Source organism: Oncorhynchus nerka, linkage group LG9b (genome assembly GCF_034236695.1).
Source record: "Oncorhynchus nerka isolate Pitt River linkage group LG9b, Oner_Uvic_2.0, whole genome shotgun sequence".
Classification (NCBI taxonomy): Eukaryota; Metazoa; Chordata; class Actinopteri; order Salmoniformes; family Salmonidae; genus Oncorhynchus; species Oncorhynchus nerka.
This window is the reverse complement of record NC_088424.1, coordinates 49,236,052-49,253,376: the sequence shown is the minus strand read 5'-3', so window position 1 is coordinate 49,253,376 and position 17,325 is coordinate 49,236,052. Positions and strand designations below refer to the sequence as shown.

Sequence of the window (17,325 nt, the reverse complement as noted above, 5' to 3'; positions counted from 1 at the left end):
GTTTAATGAGGAGAGACAGGCTTCCTACCAACTAGACAGGTGGTTTAATGAGGAGAGACAGGCTTCCTACCAACTAGACAGGTGGTTTAATGAGAGAGAGACAGGCTTCCTACCAACTAGACAGGTGGTTTAATGAGGAGAGACAGGCTTCCTACCAACTAGACAGGTGGTTTAATGAGAGAGAGACAGGCTTCCTACCAACTAGACAGGTGGTTTAATGAGGAGAGAGACAGGCTTCCTACCAACTAGACAGGTGGTTTAATGAGGAGAGACAGGCTTCCTACCAACTAGACAGGTGGTTTAATGAGAGAGAGACAGGCTTCCTACCAACTAGACAGGTGGTTTAATGAGGAGAGACAGGCTTCCTACCAACTAGACAGGTGGTTTAATGAGGAGAGACAGGCTTCCTACCAACTAGACAGGTGGTTTAATGAGAGAGAGACAGGCTTCCTACCAACTAGACAGGTGGTTTAATGAGGAGAGAGACAGGCTTCCTACCAACTAGACAGGTGGTTTAATGAGGAGAGACAGGCTTCCTACCAACTAGACAGGTGGTTTAATGAGGAGAGACAGGCTTCCTACCAACCAGGTGGTTTAATACCAACTAGACAGGTGGTTTAATGAGGAGAGACAGGCTTCCTACCAACTAGACAGGTGGTTTAATGAGGAGAGAGACAGGCTTCCCACCAACTAGACAGGTGGTTTAATGAGGAGAGACAGGCTTCCTACCAACTAGACAGGTGGTTTAATGAGGAGAGACAGGCTTCCTACCAACTAGACAGGTGGTTTAATGAGAGAGACAGGCTTCCTACCAACTAGACAGGTGGTTTAATGAGGAGAGACAGGCTTCCTACCAACTAGACAGGTGGTTTAATGAGGAGAGCTTCCTACCAACTAGACAGGTGGTTTAATGAGGAGAGCTTTGCCAACAACTAGACAGGCTCTAATCCTACCAACTAGACAGGTGGTTTAATGAGGAGAGAGACAGGCTTCCTACCAACTAGACAGGTGGTTTAATGAGGAGAGACAGGCTTCCTACCAACTAGACAGGTGGTTTAATGAGAGAGAGACAGGCTTTACCAACTAGACAGGTGGTTTAAGAGACAGGCTTCCTACCAACTAGACAGGTGGTTTAATGAGGAGAGACAGGCTTCCTACCAACTAGACAGGTGGTTTAATGAGGAGAGACAGGCTTCCTACCAACTAGACAGGTGGTTTAATGTGGTTTAGAATGAGGGAGAGACAGGCTTCCTACCAACTAGACAGGTGGTTTAATGAGGTGGTTTAATGAGAGAGACAGGCTTCCTACCAACTAGACAGGTGGTTTAATGAGAGAGACAGGCTTCCTACCAACTAGACAGGTGGTTTAATGAGGAGAGACAGGCTTCCTACCAACTAGACAGGTGGTTTAATGAGGAGAGAGACAGGCTTCCTACCAACTAGACAGGTGGTTTAATGAGAGAGACAGGCTTCCTACCAACTAGACAGGTGGTTTAATGAGAGAGAGACAGGCTTACCAACTAGACAGGTGGTTTAATGAGGAGAGTACCAACTAGACAGGTGGTTTAATGAGGAGAGACAGGCTTCCTACCAACTAGACAGGTGGTTTAATGAGGAGAGACAGGCTTCCTACCAACTAGACAGGTGGTTTAATGAGGAGAGACAGGCTTCTACCAACCAACTAGACAGGTGGTTTAATGAGGAGAGAGACAGGCTTCCCTACCAACTAGACAGGTGGTTTAATGAGGAGAGACAGGCTTCCTACCAACTAGACAGGTGGTTTAATGAGAGAGAGACAGGCTTCCTACCAACTAGACAGGTGGTTACCAACTAGACAGGTGGTTTAATGAGGAGAGAGACAGACAGACAGGTGGTTTTAACTGAGACAGGTGGTTTAATGAGAGAGACAGGCTTCCTACCAACTAGACAGGTGGTTTAATGAGGAGAGAGACAGGCTTCCTACCAACTAGACAGGTGGTTTAATGAGGAGAGACAGGCTTCCTACCAACTAGACAGGTGGTTTAATGAGGAGAGAGACAGGCTTCCTACCAACTAGACAGGTGGTTTAATGAGGAGAGAGACAGGCTTCCTACCAACTAGACAGGTGGTTAGACAGGTGTTTAATGAGGAGAGAGACGCTTCCTACCAACTAGACAGGTGGTTTAATGACAGGTGGTTTAATGAGGTGGTTTAATGAGAGAGACAGGCTTCCTACCAACTAGACAGGTGGTTTAATGAGGAGAGAGACAGGCTTCCTACCAACTAGACAGGTGGTTTAATGAGGAGAGACAGGCTTCCTACCAACTAGACAGGTGGTTTAATGAGGAGAGACAGGCTTCCTACTGTACCAACTAGACAGGTGGTTTAATGAGGAGAGACAGGCTTCCTACCAACTAGACAGGTGGTTTAATGAGGAGAGACAGGCTTCCTACCAACTAGACAGGTGGTTTAATGTTGCAGGCTTCTACCAACTAGACAGGTGGTTTAATTGAACATTACCAACTGTTAAAAATGAGGTGGAGAGAGACATTACCAACTAGACAGGTGGTTTAAGCAGGCAACTAGACTAGACAGGTGGTTTAATGAGGAAGATAGGCTTCCTACCAACTAGACAGGTGGTTTAATGAGAAAAGACAGGCTTTACCAAAGACAGGTGGTTTAATGAGGAGAGACAGGCTTCCTACCAACTAGACAGGTGGTTTAATCGAAAGCTAGACAGGAAAAACTGACCAACTAGACAGGTGGTTTAATGAGAGAGACAGGTGAAAGACAGGTGGTTTAATGAGGAGAGACAAATATACCAACTAGACAGGTGGTTTAATGAACCCATTGAGGTGGTTTAAAAGGTGAACCACAATTAATTGACTGAGGTTTTGCAGGCTTCCTACCAACTAGACAGGTGGTTTAATGAGGAGAGAGACAGGCTTCCTACCAACTAGACAGGTGTTTCTAGACAGGCTTCTACCAACTGTCAGGTGGTTTAATGAGGAGAGACCCTTACCAACTAGACAGGTGGTTTTTTTTCTTGGTCAAACACATGCAGGGCAACTAGACAGGTGGTTTAATGAGGAGAGACAGGCTTCTACCAACTAGACAGGTGGATATTTTTAATGAGTTTCTAGCCGGACAGGCTTTTTACCAACTAGACAGGTGGTTTAATGAGGAGGACAGGCTACCAACTAGACAGGTGGTTTAATGATGAGAGACAGGCTTCCTACCTGATGAATTTTAGACAGGCTTTATACCAACTAGACAGGTGGTTTAATAATACCTAAAGTTGCATCCTACCAAAAAGTATTTACCAACTAGAAGTGTTTTGAGAGTGGTTTATCGTCGACAGGTGGTTTTGACAGGCTTCCTAAAAAAATGACTAGACAGGTGGTTTAATGAGGAGAGAGACAGGCTATCCACACAGGTGGTAATGAGGGAGAGACATACCAACTAGACAGGTGGTTTAATATCTAGGTGGTTTAATGAGGATGGACAGGCTTCCTAACCAGGTGGAAATAAAGACCCAATAGACAGGTGGTTTATGACAGGACATCTAGGAGTGCCACCAAAGAAGATGGTGAAAAGGCTTCCTACCAACTAGACAGGTGGTTTTCTATTTTATTGGAGAGACAGGCTTCCTTGTGGTTTAATGAGGAGAGAGACAGGCTTCCTACCAACTAGACAGGTGGTTTAATTAGGCTTTTTGTTTTGAGAGAGACAGGCTTCCCTACCAACTAGACAGGTGGCTTTTGTGTACCAACTAGACAGGTGGTTTAATGGAGCATGCTACAGATAATGAGGAGAGACAGGCTTCCTACCACTAGACAGGTGGTTTAATGAGGAGAGACAGGCTTCCTACTGAAACTAGACAGGTGGTTTTGAGGAAAAGGCTTCCTACCAACTAGACAGGTTTTAATGCCTGGATTCACCAACTAGACAGGTGTTTTAATGAGGAGAGAGACAGGCTTCCTTTACCAACTAGACAGGTGGTTTAATGAGGAGAGACACTTCCTGCATCCTACCAACTGACAGGTTTTAATGAACAGGCTTTTGACAGGTGGTTTAATAAGGCTTCCTACCAACTAGACACTATTAGCATTTAGACAGGTGGTTTAATGAGGAGAGACATTTCCTACCAACTAGCAGGTGGTTTCCAGACAGGCTTCCTACCAACTAGACAGGTGGTTTAATGGGACCAAGACAGGTGGTTTCTCAGGTAGAAGCTTCCTACCAACTAGACAGGTGGTTTAATGAGGAGAGAGACAGGCTTCCTACCAACTAGACAGGTGGTTTAATGAGGAGAGAGACAGGCTTCCTACCAACTAGACAGGTGGTTTAATGAGGAGAGAGACAGGCTTCCTACCAACTAGACAGGTGGTTTAATGAGAGAGACAGGCTTCCTACCAACTAGACAGGTGGTTTAATGAGGAGAGAGACAGGCTTCCTACCAACTAGACAGGTGGTTTAATGAGGAGAGAGACAGGCTTCCTACCAACTAGACAGGTGGTTTAATGAGAGAGAGACAGGCTTCCTACCAACTAGACAGGTGGTTTAATGAGAGAGACAGGCTTCCTACCAACTAGACAGGTGGTTTAATGAGGAGAGACAGGCTTCCTACCAACTAGACAGGTGGTTTAATGAGAGAGAGACAGGCTTCCTACCAACTAGACAGGTGGTTTAATGAGGAGAGACAGGCTTCCTACCAACTAGACAGGTGGTTTAATGAGGAGAGACAGGCTTCCTACCAACTAGACAGGTGGTTTAATGAGGAGAGACAGGCTTCCTACCAACTAGACAGGTGGTTTAATGAGGAGAGACAGGCTTCCTACCAACTAGACAGGTGGTTTAATGAGGAGACAGGCTTCCTACCAACTAGACAGGTGGTTTAATGAGAGAGAGACAGGCTTCCTACCAACTAGACAGGTGGTTTAATGAGGAGAGAGACAGGCTTCCTACCAACTAGACAGGTGGTTTAATGAGGAGAGACAGGCTTCCTACCAACTAGACAGGTGGTTTAATGAGGAGAGAGACAGGCTTCCTACCAACTAGACAGGTGGTTTAATGAGAGAGAGACAGGCTTCCTACCAACTAGACAGGTGGTTTAATGAGGAGAGACAGGCTTCCTACTGTACCAACTAGACAGGTGGTTTAATGAGGAGAGAGACAGGCTTCCTACCAACTAGACAGGTGGTTTAATGAGAGAGAGACAGGCTTCCTACCAACTAGACAGGTGGTTTAATGAGAGGAGAGAGACAGGCTTCCTACCAACTAGACAGGTGGTTTAATGAGAGAGACAGGCTTCCTACCAACTAGACAGGTGGTTTAATGAGGAGAGAGACAGGCTTCCTACCAACTAGACAGGTGGTTTAATGAGAGAGACAGGCTTCCTACCAACTAGACAGGTGGTTTAATGAGAGGAGAGAGACAGGCTTCCTACCAACTAGACAGGTGGTTTAATGAGGAGAGACAGGCTTCCTACCAACTAGACAGGTGGTTTAATGAGGAGAGAGACAGGCTTCCTACCAACTAGACAGGTGGTTTAATGAGGACAGGCTTCCTACCAGAGACAGGCTAATGAGGAGAGAGACAGGCTTCTACTACCAACTAGACAGGTGGTTTAATGAGGAGAGACAGGCTTCCTACCAACTAGACAGGTGGTTTAATGAGGAGAGAGACAGGCTTCCTACCAACTAGACAGGTGGTTTAATGAGAGAGACAGGCTTCCTACCAACTAGACAGGTGGTTTAATGAGGAGAGAGACAGGCTTCCTACCAACTAGACAGGTGGTTTAATGAGAGGAGAGACAGGCTTCCTACCAACTAGACAGGTGGTTTAATGAGAGGAGAGAGACAGGCTTCCTACCAACTAGACAGGTGGTTTAATGAGAGGAGAGGGAACACAACAAGTCAAATGAAATATTATTGACTACAGTACTAGTGCAAGGATACCACTCGTCTCGATTTCTTACTTTAAATCTGTATTCAAACTGTGCTAGGCCGGTGGTTCTCAAACCTCTCCTCTGGGACCCACAGACGTCTCGCAATGTTGTCGTAGCCTCACCTGATTGACCTAGTGAAGGACGTGATGATTAGCTGACCAGTTGAATCAGGTGAGCTAGCTGTGGAACAGATAAAATACATGGAACGGCCGGTGGGGGTCCCCAAGGAGAGGTTACAGAATCACTGTAGGCCACCTCATTCCTCATTAGTTGGCTCTCAGAAGGGCCGATGGTCTGTCACCTTTATTCGTCTCAACTAGACGGGATCATTCCACTGGTCCGAGTGCTCGTGATAACAGACAGTATCTGCCATCGGGATTGACGGTTCCAAGTTTGTAGTGTTGTCTGTCTGTCTCTCTTCATCTGTCTGTCTGTCTGTCTGTCTGTCTGTCTGTCTGTCTGTCTGTCTGTCTGTCTGTCTGTCTGTCTGTCTGTCTGTCTGTCTGTCTGTCTGTCTGTCTGTCTGTCTGTCTGTCTCTTCATCTGTCTGTCTGTCTGTCTGTCTGTCTGTCTGTCTGTCTGTCTTCATCTGTCTCTCGCTTCATCTGTCTGTCTCTGTCTCTCTGTCTGTCTCTCTCTCCATCTGTATGTCTGCCCAATGAGATTAATAAAACCAAACACATAATTAAAACAGAGGGGATTATACCACAGAATCTCCTCAGGGCATTCTGAGCCAATCCAATGCAGAGCCACACGGGAGTCAGTGGAGCTAACTAACAGGGCTAAAGCTCATGGTGAGAAGCAGAGAGACAGTAGACGGTCAGTTGTCAGCCCAGCTAGAGGTCACATCATTGGACAGTCAGTTGTCAGCCCAGCTAGAGGTCATGTCATTGGACAGTCAGTTGTCAGCCCAGCTAGAGGTCATATCATTGGACAGTCAGTTGTCAGCCCAGCTAGAGGTCATATCATTGGACAGTCAGTTGTCAGCCCAGCTAGAGGTCATATCATTGGACAGTCAGTTGGCAGCCCAGCTAGAGGTCATATCATTGGACAGTCCGTTGTCAGCCCAGCTAGAGGTCATATCATTGGACAGTCAGTTGGCAGCCCAGCTAGAGGTCATGTCATTGGACAGTCAGCTGTCAGCCCAGCTAGAGGTCATTAGAGTGGACAGTCAGTTGGCAGCCCAGCTAGAGGTCATTAGAGTGGACAGTCAGTTGTCAGCCCAGCTAGAGGTCATATCATTGGACAGTCAGTTGTCAGCCCAGCTAGAGGTCATATCATTGGACAGTCAGTTGGCAGCCCAGCTAGAGGTCATATCATTGGACAGTCAGTTGGCAGCCCAGCTAGAGGTCATATCATTGGACAGTCAGTTGGCAGCCCAGCTAGAGGTCATATCATTGGACAGTCAGTTGTCAGCCCAGCTAGAGGTCATATCATTGGACAGTCAGTTGGCAGCCCAGCTAGAGGTCATATCATTGGACAGTCAGTTGTCAGCCCAGCTAGAGGTCATATCATTGGACAGTCAGTTGGCAGCCCAGCTAGAGGTCATATCATTGGACAGTCAGTTGGCAGCCCAGCTAGAGGTCATATCATTGGACAGTCAGTTGTCAGCCCAGCTAGAGGTCATATCATTGGACAGTCAGTTGGCAGCCCAGCTAGAGGTCATATCATTGGACAGTCAGTTGTCAGCCCAGCTAGAGGTCATATCATTGGACAGTCAGTTGGCAGCCCAGCTAGAGGTCATATCATTGGACAGTCAGTTGGCAGCCCAGCTAGAGGTCATATCATTGGACAGTCAGTTGGCAGCCCAGCTATAGGTCATATCATTGGACAGTCAGTTGTCAGCCCAGCTAGAGGTCATATCATTGGACAGTCAGTTGGCAGCCCAGCTAGAGGTCATATCATTGGACAGTCAGTTGTCAGCCCAGCTAGAGGTCATTAGAGTGGACAGTCAGTTGTCAGCCCAGCTAGAGGTCATTAGAGTGGACAGTCCATTGTCAGCCCAGCTAGAGGTCATATCATTGGACAGTCAGTTGTCAGCCCAGCTAGAGGTCATTAGAGTGGACAGTCAGTTGTCAGCCCAGCTAGAGGTCATTAGAGTGGACAGTCAGTTGTCAGCCCAGCTAGAGGTCATATCATTGGACAGTCAGTTGGCAGCCCAGCTAGAGGTCATGTCATTGGACAGTCAGTTGTCAGCCCAGCTAGAGGTCATATCATTGGACAGTCAGTTGTCAGCCCAGCTAGAGGTCATATCATTGGACAGTCCGTTGTCAGCCCAGCTAAAGGTCATGTCATTGGATCATTAGCAAACCTTTTGCAATTATGTTAGCACAGCTGAAAACTGTTGTTCTGATTAAAGAAGCAATAAAACTGGCCTTAATAAGACCAGTTGAGTGTCTGGAGCATCAGCCATTGTGGGTTCGATTTCAGGCTCAAAACGGCCAGAAACAAAGTACTTTTTTTTCTGAAATTCAACAGTCTATTCCTGTTCTGAGAAATGAAGGCTATTCCATGAGAGAAATTGCCAAGAAATTGAAGATCTGGTACAACGCTGTTTACTACTCCCTTCACAGAACAGCACAAACTGGCTCTAACCAGAATAGAAAGAAGAGTGGGAGGCTCCGGTGCACAACTGAGCAAGAGGACAAGTACATTTAGAGTGTCTAGTTTGAGAAACAGACGTCTGTTTTAAATCTTTGCTTTTCTGTAATAAAGTCACTTTGTTGTTGTTATCCTCTCTGTTATTACTTATCATTTATTTAGTGTTGTTTACTTTGTTCCAAATTGTCCAAACAAAAATATTTATAATAATAATAGCATTATTTCTAAATCTCCTGCTTATTATTCCTATTATTATTCTGTTAATCATTATAATAATTTATCATTCGAATGCTTAGTATAGTAAGTAGTCTTGTATAATTATTTATTTTATCTAACCTTTATTTAACTAGGAAAGTCAGTTAAGAACAAATTCTTATTTTCAATAACGGCCTAGGAACAGTGGGGTTACCTGCTGCCACTACACTCTAACCACTAGGCTACCTTCTGCCACTACACTCTAACCACTAGGCTACCTTCTGCCACTACACTCTAACCACTAGGCTACCTTCTGCCACTACACTCTAACCACTAGGCTACCTTCCGACCCTACACTCTAACCACTAGGCTACCTGCCGCCCCCACACTCTAACCACTAGGCTACCTGCCGCCCCTACACCTTAACCACTAGGCTACCTGCCGCCTCTACACTCTAACCACTAGGCTACCTTCCGACCCTACACTCTAACCACTAGGCTACCTGCCGCCCCCACACTCTAACCACCAGGCTACCTGCCGCCCCTCCACTCTAACCACTAGGCTACCTGCCGTCCCTACACTCTAACCACCAGGCTACCTGCCGTCCCTACACTCTAACCACCAGGCTACCTGCCGCCCCCACACTCTAACCACCAGGCTACCTGCCGCCCCTCCACTCTAACCACCAGGCTACCTGCCGCCCCTCCACTCTAACCACTAGGCTACCTGCCGTCCCTACACTCTAACCACCAGGCTACCTGCCGTCCCTACACTCTAACCACCAGGCTACCTGCCGCCCCCACACTCTAACCACCAGGCTACCTGCCGCCCCTCCACTCTAACCACCAGGCTACCTGCAGTCCCTCCACTCTAACCACTAGGCTACCTGCCGTCCCTCCACTCTAACCACTAGGCTACCTGCCCCCTACACTCTAACCACTAGGCTACCTGCCGTCCCTCCACTCTAACCACTAGGCTACCCTGCCAGCCCCTCTACACTCTAACCACTAGGCTACCTGCCGCCCCTCCACTCTAACCACTAGGCTACCCTGCCGTCCCCTCCACTCTAACCACTAGGCTACCTGCCGTCCCTCCACTCTAACCACTAGGCTACCTGCCCCCTGGACACTCTAACCACTAGGCTACCTGCAGTCCCTCCACTCTAACCACTAGGCTACCTGCCCCCCTACACTCTAACCACCAGGCTACCTGCCGTCCCTCCACTCTAACCATAGGCTACCTAGAGGCATATCATTACCTGCCCCCTACACTCTAACCACTAGGCTACCTGCCGTCCCTCCACTCTAACCACTAGGCTACCTGCCCCCTACACTCTAACCACTAGGCTACCTGCCGTCCCTCCACTCTAACCACTAGGCTACCCTGCCGCCCTCCACTCTAACCACTAGGCTTCCTGCCCCCTACACTCTAACCACTAGGCTACCTGCCGTCCCTCCACTCTAACCACTAGGCTACCTGCCCCCCCTACACTCTAACCACTAGGCTACCTGCCGTCCCTCCACTCTAACCACTAGGCTACCCTGCCACCTCTACACTCTAACCACTAGGCTACCTGCCGTCCCTCCACTCTAACCACTAGGCTACCCTGCCGCCCCTCCACTCTAACCACTAGGCTACCTGCCGTCCCTCCACTCTAACCACTAGGCTACCTGCCCCCCCTACACTCTAACCACTAGGCTACCTGCCGTCCCTCCACTCTAACCACTAGGCTACCTGCCCCCCCTACACTCTAACCACTAGGCTACCTGCCGTCCCTCCACTCTAACCACTAGGCTACCCTGCCACCTCTACACTCTAACCACTAGGCTACCTGCCGAAATTCCCCTCCACTCTAACCACTAGGCTACCTGCCCCCCCTACACTCTAACCACTAGGCTACCTGCCGTCCCTCCACTCTAACCACTAGGCTACCCTGCCACCTCTACACTCTAACCACTAGGCTACCTGCCGTCCCTCCACTCTAACCACTAGGCTACCTGCCGTCCCTCCACTCTAACCACTAGGCTACCTGCCGTCCCTCCACTCTAACCACTAGGCTACCTGCCGCCCCTCCCCTTTAACCACTAGGCTACCTGCCGCCCCTCCACTCTAACCACTAGGCTACCTGCCGTCCCTACACTCTAACCACCAGGCTACCTGCCGTCCCTACACTCTAACCACCAGGCTACCTGCCGCCCCCACACTCTAACCACCAGGCTACCTGCCGCCCCTCCACTCTAACCACCAGGCTACCTGCCGTCCCTCCACTCTAACCACTAGGCTACCTGCCCCCCCTACACTCTAACCACTAGGCTACCTGCCGTCCCTCCACTCTAACCACTAGGCTACCTGCCCCCCCTACACTCTAACCACTAGGCTACCTGCCGTCCCTCCACTCTAACCACTAGGCTACCCTGCCGCCCCTCCACTCTAACCACTAGGCTTCCTGCCCCCCCTACACTCTAACCACTAGGCTACCTGCCGTCCCTCCACTCTAACCACTAGGCTACCTGCCCCCCCTACACTCTAACCACTAGGCTACCTGCCGTCCCTCCACTCTAACCACTAGGCTACCCTGCCACCTCTACACTCTAACCACTAGGCTACCTGCCGTCCCTCCACTCTAACCACTAGGCTACCCTGCCGCCCCTCCACTCTAACCACTAGGCTACCTGCCGTCCCTCCACTCTAACCACTAGGCTACCTGCCCCCCCTACACTCTAACCACTAGGCTACCTGCCGTCCCTCCACTCTAACCACTAGGCTACCTGCCCCCCTACACTCTAACCACCAGGCTACCTGCCGTCCCTCCACTCTAACCACTAGGCTACCTGCCCCCCCTACACTCTAACCACTAGGCTACCTGCCGTCCCTCCACTCTAACCACTAGGCTACCTGCCCCCCCTACACTCTAACCACTAGGCTACCTGCCGTCCCTCCACTCTAACCACTAGGCTACCCTGCCGCCCTCCACTCTAACCACTAGGCTTCCTGCCCCCTACACTCTAACCACTAGGCTACCTGCCGTCCCTCCACTCTAACCACTAGGCTACCTGCCCCCTACACTCTAACCACTAGGCTACCTGCCGTCCCTCCACTCTAACCACTAGGCTACCCTGCCACCTCTACACTCTAACCACTAGGCTACCTGCCGTCCCTCCACTCTAACCACTAGGCTACCCTGCCGCCCCTCCACTCTAACCACTAGGCTACCTGCCGTCCCTCCACTCTAACCACTAGGCTACCTGCCGTCCCTCCACTCTAACCACTAGGCTACCTGCCGTCCCTCCACTCTAACCACTAGGCTACCTGCCGCCCCTCCCCTTTAACCACTAGGCTACCTGCCGTCCCTCCACTCTAACCACTAGGCTACCTGCCGCCCCTCCCCTCTAACCACTAGGCTACCCTGCCGTCCCTCTACTCTAACCACTAGGCTACCTGCCGCCCCTCCCCTCTAACCACTAGGCTACCCTGCCGTCCCTCTACTCTAACCACTAGGCTACCCTGCCCCCCTCTACTCTAACCACTAGGCTACCCTGCCGCCCCTCCCCTCTAACCACTAGGCTACCCTGCCGCCCCTCTACTCTAACCACTAGGCTAACCTGCCGCCCCTCCCCTTAACCACTAGGCTACCCTGCCGCCCCTCCACTCTAACCACTAGGCTACCTGCCGTCCCTCCACTCTAACCACTAGGCTACCCTGCCGCCCCTCCCCTCTAACCACTAGGCTACCTGCCGTCCCTCCACTCTGTGTTGTTATAACCATTCTATTGATGTGATTAGGATATGCTATAGGTCAGGTCCTATTGATGTGATTATGATATAGGTCAGGTCCTATTGATGTGATTAGGATATGCTATAGGTCAGGTCCTATTGATGTGATATGCTATAGGTCAGGTCCTATTGATGTGATATGATACAGGTCAGGTCCTATTGATGTGATATGCTATAGGTCAGGTCCTATTGATGTGATATGCTATAGGTCAGGTCCTATTGATGTGATATGATATAGGTCAGGTCCTATTGATGTGATGTGCTATAGGTCAGGTCCTATTGATGTGATGTGCTATAGGTCAGGTCCTATTGATGTGATGTGCTATAGGTCAGGTCCTATTGATGTGATATGCTATAGGTCAGGTCCTATTGATGTGATTAGGATATGCTATAGGTCAGGTCCTATTGATGTGATGTGCTATAGGTCAGGTCCTATTGATGTGATTATGATATAGGTCAGGTCCTATTGATGTGATTAGGATATGCTATAGGTCAGGTCCTATTGATGTGATTATGATATAGGTCAGGTCCTATTGATGTGATTAGGATATGCTATAGGTCAGGTCCTATTGATGTGATCAGGATATGATATAGGTCAGGTCCTATTGATGTGATATGCTATAGGTCAGGTCCTATTGATGTGATATGCTATAGGTCAGGTCCTATTGATGTGATTAGGATATGCTATAGGTCATTCCTTCGACCTCATGGCTTGGTTTTTGAGTCTCATAGCAAAGGGTCTGAATACTTATGTAAATAAGGTATTTCAGTTTTTTATTTGTTAATTTGTCATGTATTTTGTAATACATTTGCAACAATTTCTAAAAACCTGCGTGTAGATTGCTAAGGATTTAAAAAAATTAAATCCATTTTTGAATAATGTAACATAATGTGGAAAAAGTTAAAGGGGTCTGAATACTTTCCTGTAGTTGCTTTGATTAAAACACATAGGATGTGTCCATATATGAAAATAAATGTTTAAAAATATAGAACAATTGATTGATCAAAAGAACAAACAACTCTCAACTCTCGGGGACAACCCGAGTCACGAGCCCACTGCTGGTGTTAAGTAAGCACATGGCATCATTACTGAGTCAGCAAGGTGATGACATCATTACTGAGTCAGCAAGGTGATGACATCATTACTTAGTCAGCAAGGTGATGGCATCATTACTGAGTCAGCAAGGTGATGACATCATTACTTAGTCAGCAAGGTGATGGCATCATTACTGAGTCAGCAAGGTGATGACATCATTACTGAGTCAGCAAGGTGATGACATCATTACTGAGTCAGCAAGGTGATGACATCATTACTGAGTCAGCAAGGTGATGACATCATTACTGAGTCAGCAAGGAGATGACATCATTACTGAGTCAGCAAGGTGATGACATCATTACTGAGTCAGCAAGGAGATGACATCAAGGTGATGACATCATTACTGAGTCAACAAGGTGATGACATCATTACTGAGTCAACAAGGTGATGACATCATTACTGAGTCAGCAAGGTGATGACATCATTACTGAGTCAGCAAGGTGATGGCATCATTACTGAGTCAGCAAGGTGATGACATCATTACTTAGTCAGCAAGGTGATGGCATCATTACTGAGTCAGCAAGGTGATGACATCATTACTGAGTCAGCAAGGTGATGACATCATTACTGAGTCAGCAAGGTGATGACATCATTACTGAGTCAGCAAGGTGATGACATCATTACTGAGTCAGCAAGGTGATGACATCATTACTGAGTCAGCAAGGTGATGACATCATTACTGAGTCAGCAAGGTGATGACATCATTCCTGAGTCAGCAAGGAGATGACATCATTACTGAGTCAGCAAGGTGAGGACATCATTACTGAGTCAGCAAGGTGATGACATCATTACTGAGTCAACAAGGTGATGACATCATTACTGAGTCAGCAAGGTGATGACATCATTACTGAGTCAGCAAGGAGATGACATCATTACTGAGTCAGCAAGGTGATGACATCATTACTGAGTCGGCAAGGTGATGACATCATTACTGAGTCAGCAAGGTGATGACATCATTACTGAGTCAGCAAGGTGATGACATCATTACTGAGTCAGCAAGGTGATGACATCATTACTGAGTCAGCAAGGTGATGACATCAAGTCGCTCTGGATAAGAGCGTCTGCTAAATGACTTAAATGTAAATGTAAATTACTGAGTCAGCAAGGTGATGACATCATTACTGAGTCAGCAAGGAGATGACATCATTACTGAGTCAGCAAGGAGATGACATCATTACTGAGTCAGCAAGGTGATGACATCATTACTGAGTCAGCAAGGTGATGACATCATTACTGAGTCAGCAAGGAGATGACATCATTACTGAGTCAGCAAGGTGATGACATCATTACTGAGTCTGCAGTGGTGCATCCTCACACACACTGTAATATCGAGTGATATATTATAGGACAGAGGTTTTAATGCAATCTTGTATACGTGTGTGTGTGTGTGTGTGTGTGTGTGTGTGTGTGTGTGTGTGTGTGTGTGTGTGTGTGTGTGTGTGTGGGGTGTTTGTGTGTGTTTGTCTGACTGTATGTGTCTGACTGTAGCAGTGTGGAGTGAGTGTGTGTGCGTGCGTGTGTGTGTGTAGGTGTGTGGGGGTGTTTAGGTGTGTGTAGGTGTGTGTAGGTGTGTATGTTTAGGTGTGTGTGTGTATGTGTGTGTGTTTAGGTGTGTGTATGTGTGTGTGTTTAGGTGTGTGTGTGTGTGTAGGTGTGAGTGTGCTTACCTTAGCGTGATGGAGATCTACCCCATACATGGACAGTTTCTTAACATTCTCCAGGAAGTGCATCTCTGCTTCAGCTGGGGTCATCCCTCTGACAACACAGACAGACACACACACACACACACACACACACACACACACACACACACACACACACACACACACACACACACACACACACACACACACACACACACACACACACACACACATCATCCATATGATCACATGACCGGGGAAAGAACTGGAGACAAAAAGGGCCATTTGAAAGGCTAACAAGAAGATCGTATTTTACAACTTAGCTAGTCATATTGGACATAGAAATAAGCTTTAAAATGATGCCCACCTGACCCAGATTGAGAATTATAATGGAATATTTATTGGATTGCGTAAACAGCAACAGGAATTGCGTAAACAACAACAGTAATTGTGTAAACAACAACATTAATTGCGTAAACAACAACAGTAATTGCGTAAACAACAACAGGAATTGCGTAAACAACAACAGTAATTGCGTAAACAACAACAGTAATTGTGTAAACAACAACAGTAATTGTGTAAACAACAACAGTAATTGCGTAAACAACAACAGTAATTGCGTAAACAACAACAGTAATTGTGTAAACAACAACATTAATTGTGTAAACAACAACAGTAAGTGCGTAAACAACAACAGTAAGTGTGTAAACAACAACAGTAATTGTGTAAACAACAACAGTAATTGTGTGACTGTAGGTGACTGTGCTTTCTTCTGTCCTTAAATGGCTAAAGCTGGGAGAACTCAGAAAAAAAACCTTATAGTTGATGGCTGTTTCCTGGAGTCAGAGTGCATTGAAATTAATTAGGAACTGTACAGTCTGTGAGGTGTGAGGCCACTTGGAGACACCAGTTAGTCCTCTCACTGAAACCCACAGTCTGGAGAGGTGTGGGGCCACTTGGAGACACCAGTTAGTCCTCTCACTGAAACCCACAGTCTGGAGAGGTGTGTGAGGCCACTTGGAGACACCAGTTAGTCCTCTCACTGAAACCCACAGTCTGGAGAGGTGTGAGGCCACTTGGAGACACCAGTTAGTCCTCTCACGGAAACCCACAGTCTGGAGAGGTGTGTGAGGCCACTTGGAGACACCAGTTAGTCCTCTCACTGAAACCCACAGTCTGGAGAGGTGTGGGGCCACTTGGAGACACCAGTTAGTCCTCTCACTGAAACCCACAGTCTGGAGAGGTGTGGGGCCACTTGGAGACACCAGTTAGTCCTCTCACTGAAACCCACAGTCTGGAGAGGTGTGGGGCCACTTGGAGACACCAGTTAGTCCACTCACCGAAACCCACAGTCTGGAGAGGTGTGGGGGCCACTTGGAGACACCAGTTAGTAAACTCACCGAAACCCACAGTCTGGAGAGGTGTGGGGGCCACTTGGAGACACCAGTTAGTCCTCTCACTGAAACCCACAGTCTGGAGAGGTGTGGGGCCACTTGGAGACACCAGTTAGTCCTCTCACTGAAACCCACAGTCTGGAGAGGTGTGGGGCCACTTGGAGACACCAGTTAGTCCTCTCATTGAAACCCACAGTCTGGAGAGGTGTGGGGCCACTTGGAGACACCAGTTAGTCCTCTCACTGAAACCCACAGTCTGGAGAGGTGTGGGGCCACTTGGAGACACCAGTTAGTCCTCTCACTGAAACCCACAGTCTGGAGAGGTGTGGGGCCACTTGGAGACACCAGTTAGTCCTCTCACTGAAACCCACAGTCTGGAGAGGTGTGGGGCCACTTGGAGACACCAGTTAGTCCTCTCACTGAAACCCACAGTCTGGAGAGGTGTGGGGCCACTTGGAGACACCAGTTAGTCCACTCACTGAAACCCACAGTCTGGAGAGGTGTGGGGCCACTTGGAGACACCAGTTAGTCCTCTCACTGAAACCCACAGTCTGGAGAGGTGTGGGGCCACTTGGAGACACCAGTTACACTTTTCATAGTTCTTCTGTTAGAAACATGATCCATAAAGGCCAATGTCCACGAGTGTAAAGGGTTAACATACAGCTGTGGTTTGCTTTATCCTTTGAATCCAGCA

General features: G+C 48.0%; 1 protein-coding gene across 1 annotated transcript in view; it reads right to left on the bottom strand.

Annotated features, from left to right (window-relative positions):
- LOC115127126 (band 4.1-like protein 3) overlaps positions 1-17,325 on the bottom strand; it is a 128,367-nt gene that overhangs the window by 81,078 nt on the left and 29,964 nt on the right. The window contains exon 7 of the mRNA XM_065013798.1: positions 15,262-15,349. Coding sequence (XP_064869870.1) covers positions 15,262-15,349 — 88 coding nt within the window. The remainder of the gene's footprint in view (positions 1-15,261; positions 15,350-17,325) is intronic.